The 16,167-nt window shown below is 56.5% G+C and overlaps 1 protein-coding gene across 7 annotated transcripts; it reads right to left on the bottom strand.

The window, feature by feature from the left end:
• Positions 1 to 1,828: 1,828 nt before the first annotated feature.
• On the bottom strand, positions 1,829 to 16,056 carry CUL7 (cullin 7). Of its 7 annotated transcripts, none has more exons than XM_037154416.2 (26): positions 15,945 to 16,056; positions 14,212 to 14,793; positions 13,688 to 13,839; positions 13,049 to 13,549; positions 12,415 to 12,553; positions 12,127 to 12,314; positions 11,623 to 11,851; positions 10,843 to 11,080; positions 10,658 to 10,763; positions 9,194 to 9,421; positions 8,823 to 8,913; positions 8,550 to 8,721; positions 8,286 to 8,391; positions 7,901 to 7,996; positions 7,538 to 7,713; positions 7,050 to 7,183; positions 6,531 to 6,713; positions 6,157 to 6,263; positions 5,885 to 6,067; positions 4,846 to 5,006; positions 4,458 to 4,674; positions 4,081 to 4,351; positions 3,006 to 3,151; positions 2,737 to 2,863; positions 2,449 to 2,654; positions 1,829 to 2,214 (listed from the first exon to the last, which is right to left on the bottom strand). In XM_037154416.2, the coding sequence occupies exons 2-26, from the start codon at positions 14,783 to 14,785 to the stop codon at positions 1,891 to 1,893; spliced, it is 5,055 nt and encodes a 1,684-aa protein (XP_037010311.2). In that variant the 5' UTR covers positions 14,786 to 14,793; positions 15,945 to 16,056; the 3' UTR covers positions 1,829 to 1,890. The 7 variants fall into 7 exon arrangements, with proteins under 7 accessions (XP_037010311.2, XP_037010329.2, XP_037010320.2 ...); XM_037154434.2 differs by having other exon boundaries at positions 10,843 to 11,077; positions 15,945 to 16,055; XM_037154425.2 differs by having other exon boundaries at positions 15,971 to 16,055.
• Between the last annotated feature and the right edge of the window lie 111 nt (positions 16,057 to 16,167).

Genomic DNA, 16,167 nt, shown 5'->3' with positions numbered 1-16,167 from the left:
AAATTTAGAAAGTCCTGGCAGAGGCATCTGATTAGCCAAGCCTTGGTTACATGGCTGCAGAGGATGCTGGGAAGGCAAGTACCTGCTCTTTCACATGGTGGGAGGTGGGCTCTTATCTTACATCTAGATTTGTGGTATGTTTCCCAGCATGAGAAGGGGTTTCAGCTGAAGGCTGGTCAAGAACACCTATGCCCACTGCAAGGCTGTGTGGGCTCCCAAGCCTTCAAACTGTGACTTTTCCCTTCGGGGGTGTGGAGGAGACATTGGAGAGCTCTGAGCTTAAGTTATGGATTTGTTGGGGTGGATTTTGTTGTTGTTCTTTTTTTTTATTGTAACAGATTTATTGAGATACAATTCACATATACCATACAATTTACTCATTTAAAATGTACAAGTCAGCAGCCCGCACACTGAGCTATACCGGCCAGTTCAATTCTGAGTCAGGGCACACTCCTGGGTTGCAGGCCAGGTCCCCAGTGGGGGCCACGTGAGAGGCAACCACACATTGATGTTTCTCTCCCTGTCCTTCTCCCTTCCTTCCCCTCTCTCTAAAAATAAATAAGATCTTTTTTTTAAAAAAGTGAACAAAAAAAATGTCCAAGTCAGTGATTTTTAGTACACTCATAGAATAGTGCAACCACTATCACAATCAATTTCTTTTAAAAGATTTTATTTATTTATTCTTTTTAAATAAAAAAGAATGGCCTGGACCAGTAAGCGAGTAGGCCATGATCTCCGGCACGAAGGTGGAGAGGCAACCCAGGCGGAACACTACAGCAGCGGGGTGTGCTGGGGCCTGCCACAGCCTGAGACTGCGGCTGCCTGGGGCTCTGCTGTGAGGACCAGCGACAGCTCCATGGGGCCACCCTACCGTAAAACAAAGCAAGCACAGGCCCTTCATGTCCACCCTGTTGGCCCTCTGGTTCATTACCTTGTCCTGGGCACCCTGACTCTCCCAAGTCCTGACCTCTTTTTCCCTTACGGATTCTATTCCAAATCTGTCCTGGGTGGCACCCAGTTCTCTCTGTCTGGCTTCTGAACCCTGTCACCACCTGACTCACCCCTTTACCCGCCTCCTTTCTTCTGTAGTTTTCTCCTAGTCACCTCTTGGCTGCAAGAACCATGGACTCAGGATGCCTGGGTCACTCCTTCCCTCCTCCCCCGATGGCCTTTGCCAAAAGGCAGAGCTCCACTCCTGGCACTCAGCCCCCTACCCTGACCCATCCTGCCTCGGTGCGGGTGGTGCTGGGGTGGGGGGGCGGGCATCGCAGTGCAGTCCTGCCTACTGGGCTGGTTGGGGTTTGGCTTTGGTGACAGTGGGCTGCTCTGCACAGCCAGGAGGTGGGCAACGAGGAGGAGAGCTCCATCTAGGTCCGCTTCCAACCCAGACCCTAAAGTGTCTGGATGGCACACATTTGGCACTGGGTCCCTTCAAGTGCCCTCTTTCTCACCGTCCCGGTCAGCCTTACTGGGGAAGGCACACTCACTGCTGGGTGTGGTGGCCACTGGCAAAGCCTCACCCTGTCAAATATTCCCACACCCAATGCTCGTCAGAATCCCGCAGTGACGGACCCAGTTCCACAAAGAAGGAAAATGGAGCCCTGCTGACCACACCCCCTCCAAGAAGGGGGAGGTCCATCCCTGTCCACTTCGTCCCTGTCCTGCCAGTCATACCTGACTCCTCCACCTTCCTCCCCAGGCTGTCACCCTCACCCTACAAGTGGCTGCTGGCACAAGATGACCTTGGAACCAGAGGACTCTTCTTCCCATTTAGCCAGGAAAGTGCCCCGTGACCCTGTCAGATCCCTAGTAGTCACCACACAGGTCATGTCCTCCAACTCCTGTGTTTTATTTTTGTAGAAAGCCCCAGCTCTGGTCCCATCTCCAGGGCTACCGAAAGGTAGAGAAGCTCTGGGTGACGGTGCAGGAGGCATAGGGCACCCCCCGAGAGCGAATCTGCAGGGTGTGGAAGGTGAGGGGTGGGTTGGGGCCTGAGGAGTCCGGGTTTAAGGACTCGGTGTGAGGCTCCATCACAGTCACGGGGACTGCATAGGACAGCATCTGGGGCCGGTCATCGTGACGTCTCACCGTGCCCTTGCCCAGGAGGTGCAGGATGGAGGAGAGGACATCGGTACTGCTGCAGGCAGACCCCCTACCCAGGCTGCTGACCAACCCCCTGGGAGGACATGGGCCCTTCTGCCAAGCCTCCAGCACCTGGTATGGAGAAGGAAGGGGGAAAAACAGGTCAGACACCCCACATCTTGCTTCCACCCCAGCACAAGCTGCCAGAGCAGTCAGTTCTAAGGACACCAGGTGCACGCCAACCTCAATCTTCATGCCTACAGGCACCATAGTGAATCAGAGGCTTCAAACGTGGACTCACCTGCCACTCTGGACCACATCCCCGCCACCCCAAAGCTCCCTCATCCAGTGCCCACCCCCACCTACCAGACAGACAAGCTGATCGATGTGCAGCCCCTGGTCCCCATGGGCCTTGAGGATTCGGACAATGAGGCAGTTCAGAAGGTTCCGTCTCTTCTCCAGGTTCCGGCCCTCTTCATCTTCAGCTTTCAGGTAGGTCTGAGGTGGGATGAGCCACACACTGCCCCTCCTTGGCCTGGGCTCCTCGCTGTCATCTCGAACCTTGAGCACACCTGAAACAAGCAAGAGCCCCTCGGTGGGGTGACGTACGATGAGGCTGGCCCCGGCCCAAGCCCCTCTGGCCTAAGTACGAACCTCCTGGGACATCCTTTTGCATGTGAAGGTCCAGGGGGCCTCTCGAAGAGGTGAGAAGCCCAACTGCCTGACTCAGCATCTCTGGAGAGAGCCCCGAGAGCGCCAGCAGACTTTCTATGGAGACTTCCTTAGAGAAGAGAAAGGAACATTCAGGGCTTCCCCCAAAAGTGGGACAGAGAGGGTGGAGGGGAGGAGGATGGGAGTCAAAGTTTAGGAAGAAAGGTAAGAGGCAGGGTGGGAGAGAGCAGGGAGGAAGACAGCCGGGCCACCTTCAGGTCATTGAGACACAGCAGCAGCCACATCTGCACGGTGGACACGTGCAGGGTCTGGTCCCCAAACTGCAGCTCAGCCCGGCCCAGCCACGTCCACTGCAGCCGCCTCTGCGGGATCTGCTCTATGGTAGGATAGCTCTGACCTGAGAAGGACCAGGGAGGAGGAGGGAGGCTAAGAGCAGGGAAAGGAGGGAGTTGGGGCTGGTGTGCCATCGGTTGAGCTTTGTCCCTGCCAGTCTCTGCAGAGTGTGCAGCCCAGTATTTGTGGCCACTGTGGTTCCTGGCCCGAGCCTTCCGCAGCTCAGCCTTCTCCGCTGACTCCCACATGAGCCTCAGGCATCAGGGAGCCTGCTGTGTGCACAGCCCTGTACCAGGCAGGCTGATTAGGGCCTCAAAGGAGTTCCTCATTTTTTAAAAATTATTTACTTATTTTTGGAGAGAAGGGGAGGAAGGGAGAAACATCAATGAGTGGTTGCCTCTTGTGCGCCCCTTACTGGGGGGACTGACCTGCAACCCAGGCATGTGCCCTGACTGGGAATTGAACTAGAGACCCTTTGGTTCGCAGGCCCGCACTCAATCCACTGAGCTACACCAGCCAGGGTGCGTTCACCATATTTTTTAAGGAGACAAAACCATGAAGGAAGGAAGGACAGGGGCTCCCATTAACTGGAATATCCCTGAGAGAGAAGCCAATGTCTGGGACTCCCTGAGGGCAGCTCTGATTCTCTTCCCCCTCCTTTGCCACTGCCGGGCCCAGGATCAGCCCCAAGTGGGGAGCTTAGGTTACAGTGACTGACCAGGAGCCAGACACCTACCACCGAGGGAGAGACAGCCTTTTCTGGTGGCCTCAGATGCCTCCTTTCTCCACCCTCCTCACCACCCACAAAGACAGTCCTGGGTCTTATTTTAAGGACAGAAAAGGCAATACTCTGGGGACCTGATGCATGATAACCCCACACCCACCCCAAACCCAACCTCCTGCTTGTTCTTCTCAAGTCCACCCCAGCCCCAAGTTCTTTCCCAGTATCCCGACCTCTTCCCAGACCCCAGTTCCCTCCGTCTTCCTCCTTACTCTTGTCATAGAAGTTGGAGTATCGGTTCAATGTGCCCCTCAGGTAGGAGGGCAGGCAGGTTCTGGGGTTCAGTGTGTGGCAGATGGAGGCAATGGGCCAGCAGCGTGGTGACAAGACTAGCACAGTCACTTCTGGCATTGCCCGTTCATAGTAGAGGTCCTCGTTCTCCTCCTCCTCTTCTGCCACATCTGTGGCCGCTGCCGCTCCAGCTTCCTCGGCTTCCTCTTCACACTCTCTCTTATGCTCCTTGCCACCGGCCTCGTGTCCCGCCTGAAGGGAAGAAACACAGGGTTCAGCCCAGTGGGCCTCCTCTGGTCTGCTCCGTGTTGTTCTTCTTTCCTAGCTGCCATTTGCTAATCCCCTCCCTGGCACCCACCTGTATTTCCTTCTCCGTGTCCTCCAGCTTCAGGAGTTCCTGATCGAGCCGCTGGAGCTGGTAGATGTGGAACTGGCGCTGCAGCTCCTCGGAGGTGCGCAGGCTCTGCAGCATCTGCTGGGGGAGGCGTCTGGGGAAGCAGGGACCGATCTGCTCCAGCACGGCCCCCTCCAGCCAGCTGGAGCCCAGGCTCAGGAGACGGTCTGCCATGTAGTGCCTGCAGCACACACGGCCCAGGCCCAGCCTCAGTGCGGGCTCTTGCCATGGCCCAGCCTCCCACTCCTGGCCTCCAGCCTGCCTGGACCCTAGACTTCCAGAGCCGGAGAGCTGAACCTGCCCCTGTCATCCTGCTTCCCCCGCAACTCTCACTCTCTAGGTCTACACTCACTGGTAGTAATGCTCAAATGTGGTGGCCATCTCCAGGCTGGAGAAAATCAGGACGGTTTCCAGGCACCGCTGCAATTGCGCCAGCATCTCCATCCCCTGGGCCCCACCAATCCAGCTGCCCTGGATCCGCTGGTCAATGTGCCGGGCGAACTGCTCACTCACCTGGGCAGTGGGAAGAGCACAGGAAAACCACGAGCTGGCAAGTGGAGGTGGTGGGTGGGAGCAGGGAGACAGGTCAGACACAGCAGCTACGAACCGCTCAAAGCTTCATCAACTGGTCAGCACTTTCATAAAACTCCTTTATAAAGTCTTTAACAATTGTGCAAATCAACGTTAAGAATTGTGAAGTGTTTTTTCACATTGAACAGGTTTAAAGGTTGAACTAGTAACGATAATGTGAGGAAATAAGTTACGTGCACAAAGACGGGCACACTGCAGCGTTACTGATGGAACCGAACCGCGGGGGCAACCAGGTGGCCGCCGCTCCCGCTCCCGCTGTACCCGTCTTTGCCAGCCAGGGTGCCTGTCCCATCTTCGTTTATTTTTATCATTTGCTTCACTCTGTGTCTTCCCTAGAAGTCGGTAAACTTTTGAGGGGAGAGACTTTGTCTATCTTCAGCTCTTATCGCAGTGTCTGACACATTTTAAGCACTTGTTAAATATTTATGGGATGATGGCAATGGGGAAGTAAATTATAGTACATCCATTAGATGGAATTTATGCACAAATAAAAAATGAGGGTGAATAGCAACACTGGAAAAGGCTTTTAATGTAACGATCAAGAAAAAAAAGGAGAGAGCATTTTAGCTCCTCTTGAGTAAACTGTTAAATCATGCAGTCAAATAGGAGAAAGTATATCGAGATACGGTCGGGCTGCACGCTGTGGGTAATGATTTTTTTCTATGAACTTTAGGTAACACGGTCATATGCTGATACTCATCACTTGTCGAATGGGAACGGAAAGCTGGGCCACTCGAGCAGGTGGGAATGGGGAGCCTGTGGGAGGAGGCGCGGGGCTGAGGCGAGCTTGGGAGGCTCACGTGGGCAGCTTTGAGAAAAGGGAGCTTCAGCAAGGCCCCAGCACAGCCGTTCTGCAGTGCCAGCAAGAAGGCTGCCCGCGGCCCGAACAGCTCAGAGCTTGACTTCTGCAGCTTATTAAAGTGTTCGCAGTAGTGTGGCACGAAGTCATCATCCTGCCAGTGCGAGGTCAGAAAAGTGTTCACCTGGGGGGAAGGTGCAGCAGCGTGAGGGGGCAGCCCAACACGCTACCACCACAGTTCCACCCTCCCTCCCTGCACTGGCTCCTGCCCACCTGCTCCTCCACCACAGCCTGCCAACAGCGGGTCAGGTTTTTCAGGATGCTGCTGGGAAGCCCCTGGGTAGCCAGGGAGCTGGAGTCGTGGCTTCTGTTTCTGCCCTCTGTGGAGACAGAGGGAGGGGCAGAGGCGAGATGGGGGCGGCCCCTCAGCTCCTTGGTCCCATTTCAAGGATGAGTCTTGGGGCCTTTCCTGATATGCTGCCACCCCAAATGGTGCTCCTGGGTGGGAGTGACAAACAGCTAGAAGGTGAATAGGCTGACCACGTCAGGAGGAGTAGGGCGAGGAGGGGCGGAAGCTGTAGTATGTGACTGAGGGCGCACAGGGCCGCACCCCTACCTGAGCTCCTGCCCGAATGCCCGGTACTCACTGGGCTGAGGAGCAGCCGCCACCACAGCAGGCACCTCGCAGGGCTCTGCGTGCACCAGCAGGTGGGTGAGGCGACGCACCCTCGGGGGAAAAGCTGCCGCACGGCTCTGGGGGTGGCGAGCAGCCTCCCGACACTCCAGATACTGGTCCAGCAGCCAGCCCAGGGGGCTGAGGCCATCCTCATCTAGAGGCAGGGAAAACAAGCCAAGGCAGAGCACATCTCCAGGGAGACAGAGAGCCTGGCAGGACTGGAGTGTGGAGAAGGAGCAAGCAGACAGACCGACATGGGGAAAGGAGGTGGCAAGGTCCCTCCCAACCTATGGTGCCAGCTGGCACTGAGAGACATGGGGAAGGAGGTGGCCCCTGGACTACGAGAAGGGGGCACTGGGGCTCCAAACGAACATGTGGGTCCCAAAAGGGCCAAGGGCATCACCCAGGTGGCTCTGTGGCAGAGCAAGAAAAGGCCGGTTAGTGGGTAAACAGTAGGACAGTAAAGAGGGCCAGGGGTCGGGATGCTTACCAGGGGAGGTGATGTTCTGCACCAGGGGGCTGACCAGGGCCTCCCAGCAGGTCTTGCCCAGTGCTTGGGCGGCTTCATCGTCAGGGAGGAAGCGATCGGCAAAATTCTGCTCGTGGCACAGAGCCCCAATGAGTCTGGAGATGATGATGGAGGAGGAAGGTGTCAGAGATTCGAGGTGACCCCGGTGACCACCCAGTGACCCTGGTGACCACCCAGACTGAGACTGCCAGCTCACTCCCAGCAACCAGACCAAATCCCTGCTCAGCACTAGACAACTCCCCACACATTAACTGGCACATCCTACTTGCAGCCCGCCAGCAAAATCTCTTCTCTTTATTGTTTCCTCCCCTCCCCAAACTGCAGAGCATTCCGGCCCCCCACAAGCATGTTAGCTCTCTATCTTATGCCCTCCACAGAACCCACCCAGCAGCCATCTGTAACACTCTCACCCTTTACACACACAGGCACACACACACGCTCACACTCACCTGGAACTCAGGTGCAGGAGGCTCCTGCGGTCCTCCACTATGTCCTGGCTCCAGGCCTGTGCCCGAACCATATAGAAGAGGCGTGTGTGACGACACAGCTGCTCCCGAAACACTGGCCAGAATGTGGGCTTGGGGCCCAGGATCTCCAACCCTCGAATGCGCGTGTCGATACCACCCTGCAAGGCGCACACATCTGTTCTCACTTGGTCTACACTCTCCCCAGAATGGGCTGGAGTCAGCCACACCCTCACGCCTTGCTACTGGAGCTGCCCACAACCCAGGCTGGAGCTCTGGCCCACGATCTGCAACAGCTGCAGGGCGCGGAGCCCCATGCTCGGACCCACCCACCACAGCCCTCCCCACCTGCTGGCAGCGCTTTATGCGGATCTGGATGACCGGCCAGAAGCGGTTCAGGTTCTCCAGGAGGATCACCCGGCTGGCAGAGGGCATCACGTTGACCTGGCAGGGGGCAGAGAGGGTTTTTGCCTCTAAAGGTGTGGATGAGAGTGCTGAAAGCACAAGTCGGTTCCTGTCCCCTCACTGTGTCCCTCCCTTCCCTGGCCCTGGCTGTGCAGCGTCCTGATGAAAGGGTGCTAATGCCACCCTCATTACTCAGGGCCTGATGCCATCCCAAAGGTGCAGGGATCAAGGACTGCTTTCTATAGGGTACAAGACAGAGAGGAATGTAGGAGTCTGGGCAGGAGAGCTGGTCCTGTCAGGGGTGGTCTAATGGCACAGGGGTCCCTACCAAGTTGAGTTCTGTGTTAGGAGAGCTGGTGCCATCTCCCCCGAACACCACCACCCTGGCTGGCATGTAGCTCGAGTCTTCACTAGCCACCAGCAGAGTCAGCTGCCTGGGAGCAAGGAAGAGGAACCAACTGAAACTGGAACCAGTCATGTCCTTGAAGACAGAGCTTTGATCATATTCACGGGGATGGTGCTTTCCCCCAAACAATCATGGAAATTGTGGGAAAGTACAGGCGTGGCCGAGCATGCACGCGGAGCACATTACCGGATGAGGACGCCCTGCTGCATGTGCAGGGTGATGTAGTGGGAGCCGGTGCTGCCGTTGGACTCCCAGTAGGTCTTGGGGTTGCGGTCCGTCAGCTTGCTGGCCCGGTGCGGGTTGGAGGACACCTCCACCTTCTCCCAGCACTTGTCCTCCTTCACTTCCACACTGGAGCCTGGGGACAGTGGGGAGGGGTGGCGGTCACAGCCTGGTACAAGTGGAGGGAAAACCGATTCAGGGATGGGAGCGTGGTGGAATGTGGGGACAGGCACAAACCCTGGCACAGATATCTGAGGAACACGTCGAAGAAGGGGATGTTGATGGGCCGGTGGGTCCGTCTGTGGTCTTCGATCTGACCCAGCACCATCTGCAGCCGGAACACCGGAGAGCAGGGCACAGGGAGGAGGGAGCAATGTGGAGAAACACAGAAATACTAATGGAGAAAGACTCAGCAGCGATGGGACTCCTCCACATCCTGGCAGAACAGGTCCAGGTGGGACAGAGGTGCAGAGAACAAACACCCCCAGGTTTACTAGACTCACCTGTCTGCCCCCACTTCAGAAGCACCCTCCCCTGGCCCTCCAGCGCTCAGGTTTCTATTCTTACCCACCTATGAACCCACGAGCTTCCCCGTCCTTCCTCCTGACCTGGATACAGCCTCCCAGGATGTTGGTGGTGAGTTTCTGGTAGAGGTGGGCATGCTTCTCACACTTGAACACCAGGTCCCGCAGCTCCTGAGCCAGATCCAGCTTTCCCAGGTGCCTTTCCAGGGCCTTGGAGATGGCATCTTGGGCTCCCAGCTGATTCAGCACCACGGCATAGTCCCTGCTCACCGAGGCCAGGCGGTGCAGGAAGAAGATCAGTTCCTGGAGTACCTAGGATGGCAGTAGGAGGAGTGACTAAAGGGGACAAGGCACAGGCCACAAGAGCATCCGCAGCAATGTTTACTTACACCGACTATGCGCTGGGGGCTGGGGCTATTGCAGTGAACAAGACAGATGAGGAAGGACAAAGACAGGGACGGAGGAGACATGAGGGCTGGGTGGAGCGAAGGATCCAAAGACAACTGCAATGGAAAAGCCAGGAGATGCCCTGTCCAGCTGGGGTTCCTAACTCTGATTGTTTGCAAGAGGAGCGGAGCGCATCTTGGCTTGTTTCCTTTCAGGCCCAGCTGTGGGGCTGCATGTTCAGATCCTCAGGCACTACGCAGACACCTGGCGACGGGGAGGCGGACGAGAGGGACCAGAGGTGTGCGTGTGCACTCAAGGGAGTCCGCCTTGGAAACTACAGTGTGGGTAACAGCCAAAGGTGGATACTGCAGATACCCACTGTCACCAGGTCCCTAGTCCTCTGACCCCTTCCCAAGCCTTCCATGCCCAGGGTGTCACTGTGGCAGGGGACTATGGGGTATGATGGTCCCCTCTGCCTGCCCCTTCCCCCACACAGGTCCAGCCAAATGGAAGCCACTGAGGCTCTTGATGCAATACGAACATAACCTTTTGTGTAAAAAAGGATATGGCAAGTAAGACCATACATTTGCGGGGGGGAGATCATATATTTGGGTTTGTTTATATTTACACAGGAAACACATAAAGATATATAAATTAATACAAGTGGTTACCACTAAGGGGCATTTGGGGGGGGGTATGAGGAAAACAAGAGTTCGGATGGGAATAAGGATTCTTGGTGTATACCTTGTTACATCATTTTGATTTGGGAACTGTGTGAATGTATTACCTATTTAAAGAAATAAAATTTAGCCCTGGCTGGTGTGGCTCAGTGGAGTGAGTGCCGGCCTATGAACCAAGGGGTCGCAGGTTTGATTCCCGGTCAGGGCACATGCCAGGGTTGTGGGCCGGGTCCACCCACACACTTATGTCTCTCCCTTCCTCCTCCCTTCTTTCTTTCCCTTGATGTCCCTCTTTCTCCCACCCTTCCCCCTCTCTAAAAATAGCCTTAAAAAAACTAAAATTCAATTTTAAAAACAAAACCCACACGGAAAACACAAAGGCCCCACTGTGCCCTGCAGAGCCCCGCCCGCAGGTCAGTCTCCTCAGAGGCCGCCTTTCATCCTCTGCCTCCGGCGCCTCCCCAGAGCAGGGCAGGGGTACCTCTCGGTCGGCGTCTGGGGACTGCAGGCCGGCCACGCAAGCATCCATGGCCTCGTGCCAGGGGAGCAGCAGCGCTTCAGGGAAGTCCACCAACCGCGTCAGGATTCTGGGGTGCAGGGGTAGGAGAGATGTGCAGCGAGCCTCGGAGACCCCTCTGCCCACCCCACCTCTCCCAGCCCCGTCACCTCAGAACGGCCAGGTGCAGGGCCTTGCCGGCCGCCGGAGTATCCAGGCTCCGCATCAGCACAAGGAAGGGCTGGGGCTGCCGCTGCAGCAGCAGCAGCAGCGACTTGACCTCGCTCTCCTGGGTCCCCTCTGAGCTGAGGGCTTGCTCCAGCTCCAGGACAGTTTTCCCAGCTGGCCCATGACCCTCCACCAGATGTCGCAGGGGACTGCGGGGGCACTGCGTCAGGGGCTCTTCTGCTACAGGATGGGGGAGGTCACAGGGTTGGCCACTGTTAGTGACATAGGAATCAGAGAAGGGCAGGTTCATAACTCTCAATCTTGTTTCCTAATTTCTCCTAAAAATGTCTTTGATTTGTTTTCTAGCCCTAAAAGGTAGGTTTTGGGATCTCATTGTATCTCATTAGGTACTTATAAGACAACTTCATGACAAATTTTATATTGTATATCCTTAAATTTGCAAAGGAGCTTCCTGACTACAGAAAAATCAGAGCATTTCCTTGTATCTAAAAACAAGCAATAATTTGTTTTTCTCTACAATGGAAGAAATTAACTGGGGGGGTGGCTTTTTAAGGCTTTAAACATGACATCCTCCCTCATTCTTTGGAAGGAGCAAAATGTCTGCTTTTCTCATTCATCGCTCATCTCTAAGTTCTGGTTCCTCCCCGAGGTGCCATCTCTTCCAAACGGGACTGCACAAAACTCAGCACCGCCCTCTCTCCTACACTTGTGCCCCCCTGGAGGCCACTCCGCAGAGCTGCTGTTTCTGTCTGGCGCCCCACCTTTCACTCTGGCTGCATCTGCTGATTCCTGAGGCTGGGCCTGGGCTTCCAGCAGGGACCGGGAAGCAGGCTGCCCTGCCAGGGCCTCCGGCCCGTATTTCCTGTAGACACGGCAGTTAAGCAGGTCCCTGAGAGCGCTGTCATCGAGTCGCTGTGGCAGGGCTAGCAGCAGGTTCTGAGCCAGCTCTACGGGCATGGCCAGCTCAGCCAGGACCTCGCCGTCCAGAATCTGTCATCAGGGAGAAGCTCTCACTGCTGGCATCCCTGCCAGCAGAGAGGCTCCGGGGCCCCTTGGCAGGGTTAGGGATCTCTGTATATGCCTTCCCCACCCTGAAGCTCTCACGGCTGGCAGCTGGCTCCTCCCAAACAGCTCACCAACATACCTCCCCTGCAGCCCCTCACACTGTCAATCTGCCCACCCACCCTGAGCCTCTCACATGCTTTGTCACAGGGCAACCCTTGCAGTGGAGACCTCCAACCTCTGTGTCTCCGGGCCGGCTCTACCTCCCCATCCAGGTTCTCCTGGAGGATCTGGAGAACCTCCTGATGGGCAGGTCCATCCAGCTTCTTGATGAAGAAGAGGAGCTCCCACCACTCAGCCTGGGTCAGGTGTTCGTTCTCCTCATCCTTGGGTGGCACGTAGGGCATGGCATAGAGCTCTGTCATGGGCTTCCACCGCCAGGAGGGCAGGGCTGTGGACATGGGTCACAGGGCATAGCGACATCACTGCCCGCCCAGCCGGACTGCTGGCCCTGTGCTCGAAGCTTACTGCAGCTTCCTCTTTGGGCTCACCTACACTCTGGGTGCCACTGACCACTGCTCCCTGGTACTCATCAGCCTCAACCATGTCCTTGATGTCTTCTTCACAACCCAGAATCTCCAGCATGTGCCAGTGTACCCAGTAGGTACGGCCTGTTGACCTCCACAGCACCTGGAGGACATGGGGGGAAAACAGCGAGGGAAGGAGAATAGAGACCTCACTTAATGACTGGCTGTGGAGCAGTGATGAGGACATATACCTCTCAGGTGACCCTTGTCCAGGTTTAGAAGAACCTTCCAAATAGCAAAACACTGGCACAGGGAGAACACAAACACGCTCTGCCTCATCTTCTCACCCATCCTCAGTGACTCATGCCCCTACACTTCCTCCTGGCATCAACCACCCTGCCTCTCCGACCCTGGCTTTTGGGAGAGCCTTGCTATATCAGTTCCTTCCTGGGAATCTTTCTGACCTCACAGACTCCTAAACAGATTTTCTCAGCCCTTCAAATACCCCTGTTCTCAACTGCTGACCCCCCTTTGACCATTTCGATTCTCTTGGGGTTTTCTCCTTGGGTGACCTCCCAGAGCCCCCTGCATGGAAGCCCCAGCTACATGTCACCCAAAAAGATCCCCAACAGTGTCCCACCGCCATGTGCTGGCTCACCTGCACAGGGGGCACGCCACTGTTGCTCTGCCGGAACTCGCCCTCATCCCCAGCACTGATCTCCTCGTAATCATCCAGCATCCGCACCCGCATCCCCGGCTGCAGTGTATCCCGCACATACAAGGCATAGGCATTGCCACTTGTGAACTCAGAGCGAGGGCGAAACCACCTTGACCTCCTGAGGGAGGCCTGGGCCTGGGTGGGTGGCAGCCCGAGGCCTGCACCTGCCAGCAGGGGCTGGAAGATAGAACTGGAGGACCGTGCCGAGGGCCCTTGTCTGCTTGAGGCCCAGTCCCAGCGCATGACCTGCACCAGCTCTGAGATCAGGGTGCCCATGGCCATGCTGAATTCCAGCTCCAGGCGACCCCTCTCCCCACTCGACTCCTTGGGTGCAGAGCTGTTCTGGCCTCCTGGTTCTGCAGCACTGTCATTCAGTTGATCCAGGAGGGAGGTAACATGCAAATAGTGCTTCACAAGGGAGAAGAGCATCCTTCCCGGGACCTGTAGGACATAACCTTTGGCATATATCCGCTTTGTCCAACCTTTAGCCCCCCTCCCCACACCATCCTCTACGGAGAGGTGTAAAGGCCTGGCCCCTAGATTTCCCTAGCTTCGCTCCCAATGCCCTTGACAGAATACCTGTGGCAGCTGAATGCCCTCGAAGGACATGGGGTGTTCAGAGATCATGGCCTGTGCAAACAGAGCCAACAGAGCACAGCGGCTGTCAAAATCCAGGTGTTTCTCAATGGCCTCTTGCTGGCTCAGTGACAGAAGGATCTGGGTCCGGGTCCCTGTAACCCACACCCCAGTCAGTAACTGCTCCCTAACCTCAACCTTCCTGGGCATCTCTCCTAGATCCCTTGACTCCCTCGGTCCAATCCTTCTTCTGCCACACACTAGGAATGCCGTGATTTGCTGATTTAATTCAAAAGACAAAATGTCCATAGAAAGCCAATTAATATGAGGTTTTTGGACACGGATTTTCCTCTTTCTGCAGACGTGCCCATACCCACCTCCATACCTCTTTTTCTTCCAATTCTGAGAGAAGAGCACCAGATCTCCTATGCACTGATGAAATCACACTCCTGCTACAGTGTCCTGTGAAGCCCTAAGCCAACCCAGCCCCTCTCCTGATCTCCCTTCCTCTGCACACTACTCCTCACCAGCATCATGAGAGGCCAGGGCTTGTATCATTTGGCCTGCGCTCCAGCGGATCTGATAATCAGGACTACTCAACATGTGCATGAGCAAGTCCAGGACCCTTGGGTCTTTGAAGACCCCAGTGAGGGGCTCGATGCTGGCATAGGCGCTGAGCACGTGGACAGTGTGAAGCAGAGGAGCAGGCGGGATGGTGCCCACACACTCCTCCAGCTGCCGAAGGGCCCTCTGAATCAGGGACTTCACATCCCTTTCCATCTCCCCCAGCATAGATTTGTCCAGAGTCCCAGCCTCCCCTGCAGTCTCCTGGGAAGGCCCAATAACTTGGCCATCCTCGCCCAGCATCTTGTGGCAGTTGGCATAGATCTCATCATTGGACATCCATAGCAGGATGTGATCAGCCTTGCAGTCCACTTGGCCTCCTTCCCCATCCTCCCCACGTCTCAGAATAAGCCAGCGGATCTGGTACTCAGGATGCCCATCATGGCCCACTCGCTGGCGGATCACCTCATCAGGATAGGCATGCAAGCCGGGCCCCAGAGGCAGTCTGAATTCCCTGTAGCGGAGTTCCCCCACCATCCTGGCACCTGGGGCAAACAAGGAAAAGAGAACAGGCAAGCGAGAGTGAGAGGGGAAGTCAGAAAATCAAGGACCAGCAGGAGAGGGTAAGCGAATGTGGCACCAGCTGCTGGACTGGGTGGGGTAAAGCAAGGCCCAGGAGTCGCCTGCTGCATGCTGGGCAGGGCCAGACCCAAGCAGAACACTGGGGTGTTTGTTGTGAGAGAATACACAATTTGGGGGCTAAAAGGAGGGTCTAAGGCCCTCTAGCCTAGAGCGGATTGGTTTGGAACAGTGGGAAGGGGACAGTGGTGGCTGGGCAGTCTTAGAGTTACAAGGGAATCCCGAGGTCCTGGGACAGGTGGGGGTAGCCCAGAGCAGGGTATGTTGGGCGGTGGGATGCTGAGGACCGACACCAGAGTGTGTACGGTAAACTCCGATGCCTGAAGCACAGGAGTGTGAGTCACAGAGGGAGGAGACCCAGAGAATTAGTGGTTGGGTAGGGCCCATGGCACCACGGATTGGGAGGGGCTGGTGGGCTGCAGGCGCATGTGACTGGAGGCCCTGGAGCAGAAAGGCCAGTGGGGGCAACGCAAGACCCCAGGCAAAGTCCGCAGGAGACCCGGTAGGTGAGGGGTTGGAGGCTTGGTGGACAAGGGTCGCAGGCAAGAGGCTTGATGGACGAGGGTCACAGACCCGTGAAGCCGAAGCGGGGCGCACGCGCGACCAGGTGGGGGTGGGTGGCCAGAGGCAGGATAAAGGAGAATCCCGAAGCACAATGGAATACGGGTACGCGAGGTCAGGTGCAGGGAAAGCTCAGTGGGCTCGTTGGGGGAGGAAAACCCAGGGTAGGAGCAGGGGGCCGCGGTGGGGCTCCGGCCACCTCAGAAGTCGATTGGGGTCCTGGTGAAAGAAGCCTGTCCTTTTCTGAGCTAGGTACGCAGTGCAGATGATGGCGGCAATGCTGGCAAGCAGAGATTTGGGCTCCGCCTGGGCCCCCCAAGGGGGTCGAGGTAGAGAGGCGGGAGGGGGCGTGCCTCCGCAGGACTGGCGTTGAGGCAGGGGGTGTGGCTTGCAGGGACTCAGCGCACAGAAGCTGGGCCACTGTCACTGCCAGTGCGTGCAGTTCTGCTACAGCCGGGCAGGGAAGGGTAGGTCTCCAGCCCTTCGTGCCACCCACCCAGGTCCGGGGGCTGAGCTACTTGCCCAGCGGCTTGGCTGATTCTGCTGCATCCCGAGGAAAGCTAAGGGCCCTGGGGCGCAGCCGTTGGGTGCCACCTTGGCGACGCGAGGCCCCACCTCCTCCTCTCCGCCCTATCCTCTTCCTTTTCCTCCTCCCTCCTGCCACCGGAAGTGCCTTCTCCGGTTTTCGCAAGTCAGCTATGGAAGACCTTGTAGATCTT

Source organism: Artibeus jamaicensis, unplaced genomic scaffold, assembly GCF_021234435.1.
Source record: "Artibeus jamaicensis isolate MK-2021 breed Jamaican fruit bat unplaced genomic scaffold, CSHL_Jam_final contig_484, whole genome shotgun sequence".
Classification (NCBI taxonomy): domain Eukaryota; kingdom Metazoa; phylum Chordata; class Mammalia; order Chiroptera; family Phyllostomidae; genus Artibeus; species Artibeus jamaicensis.
This window is presented reverse-complemented; position numbering and strand designations above follow the sequence as displayed.

Excerpts from the sequence above, each read along its gene's own strand:
- CUL7 (XM_037154416.2), bottom strand. The coding sequence starts at position 14,785 with ATGGTGGGGGAACTCCGCTACAGGGAATTCAGACTGCCTCTGGGGCCC. Across the intron at positions 13,550-13,687 it reads AGGGCATTCAGCTGCCACAG|GTCCCGGGAAGGATGCTCTT; the intron begins GTATTCTGTCAA and ends TATGTCCTACAG. Across the intron at positions 12,554-13,048 it reads GTGGCGTGCCCCCTGTGCAG|GTGCTGTGGAGGTCAACAGG; the intron begins GTGAGCCAGCAC and ends CATGTCCTCCAG.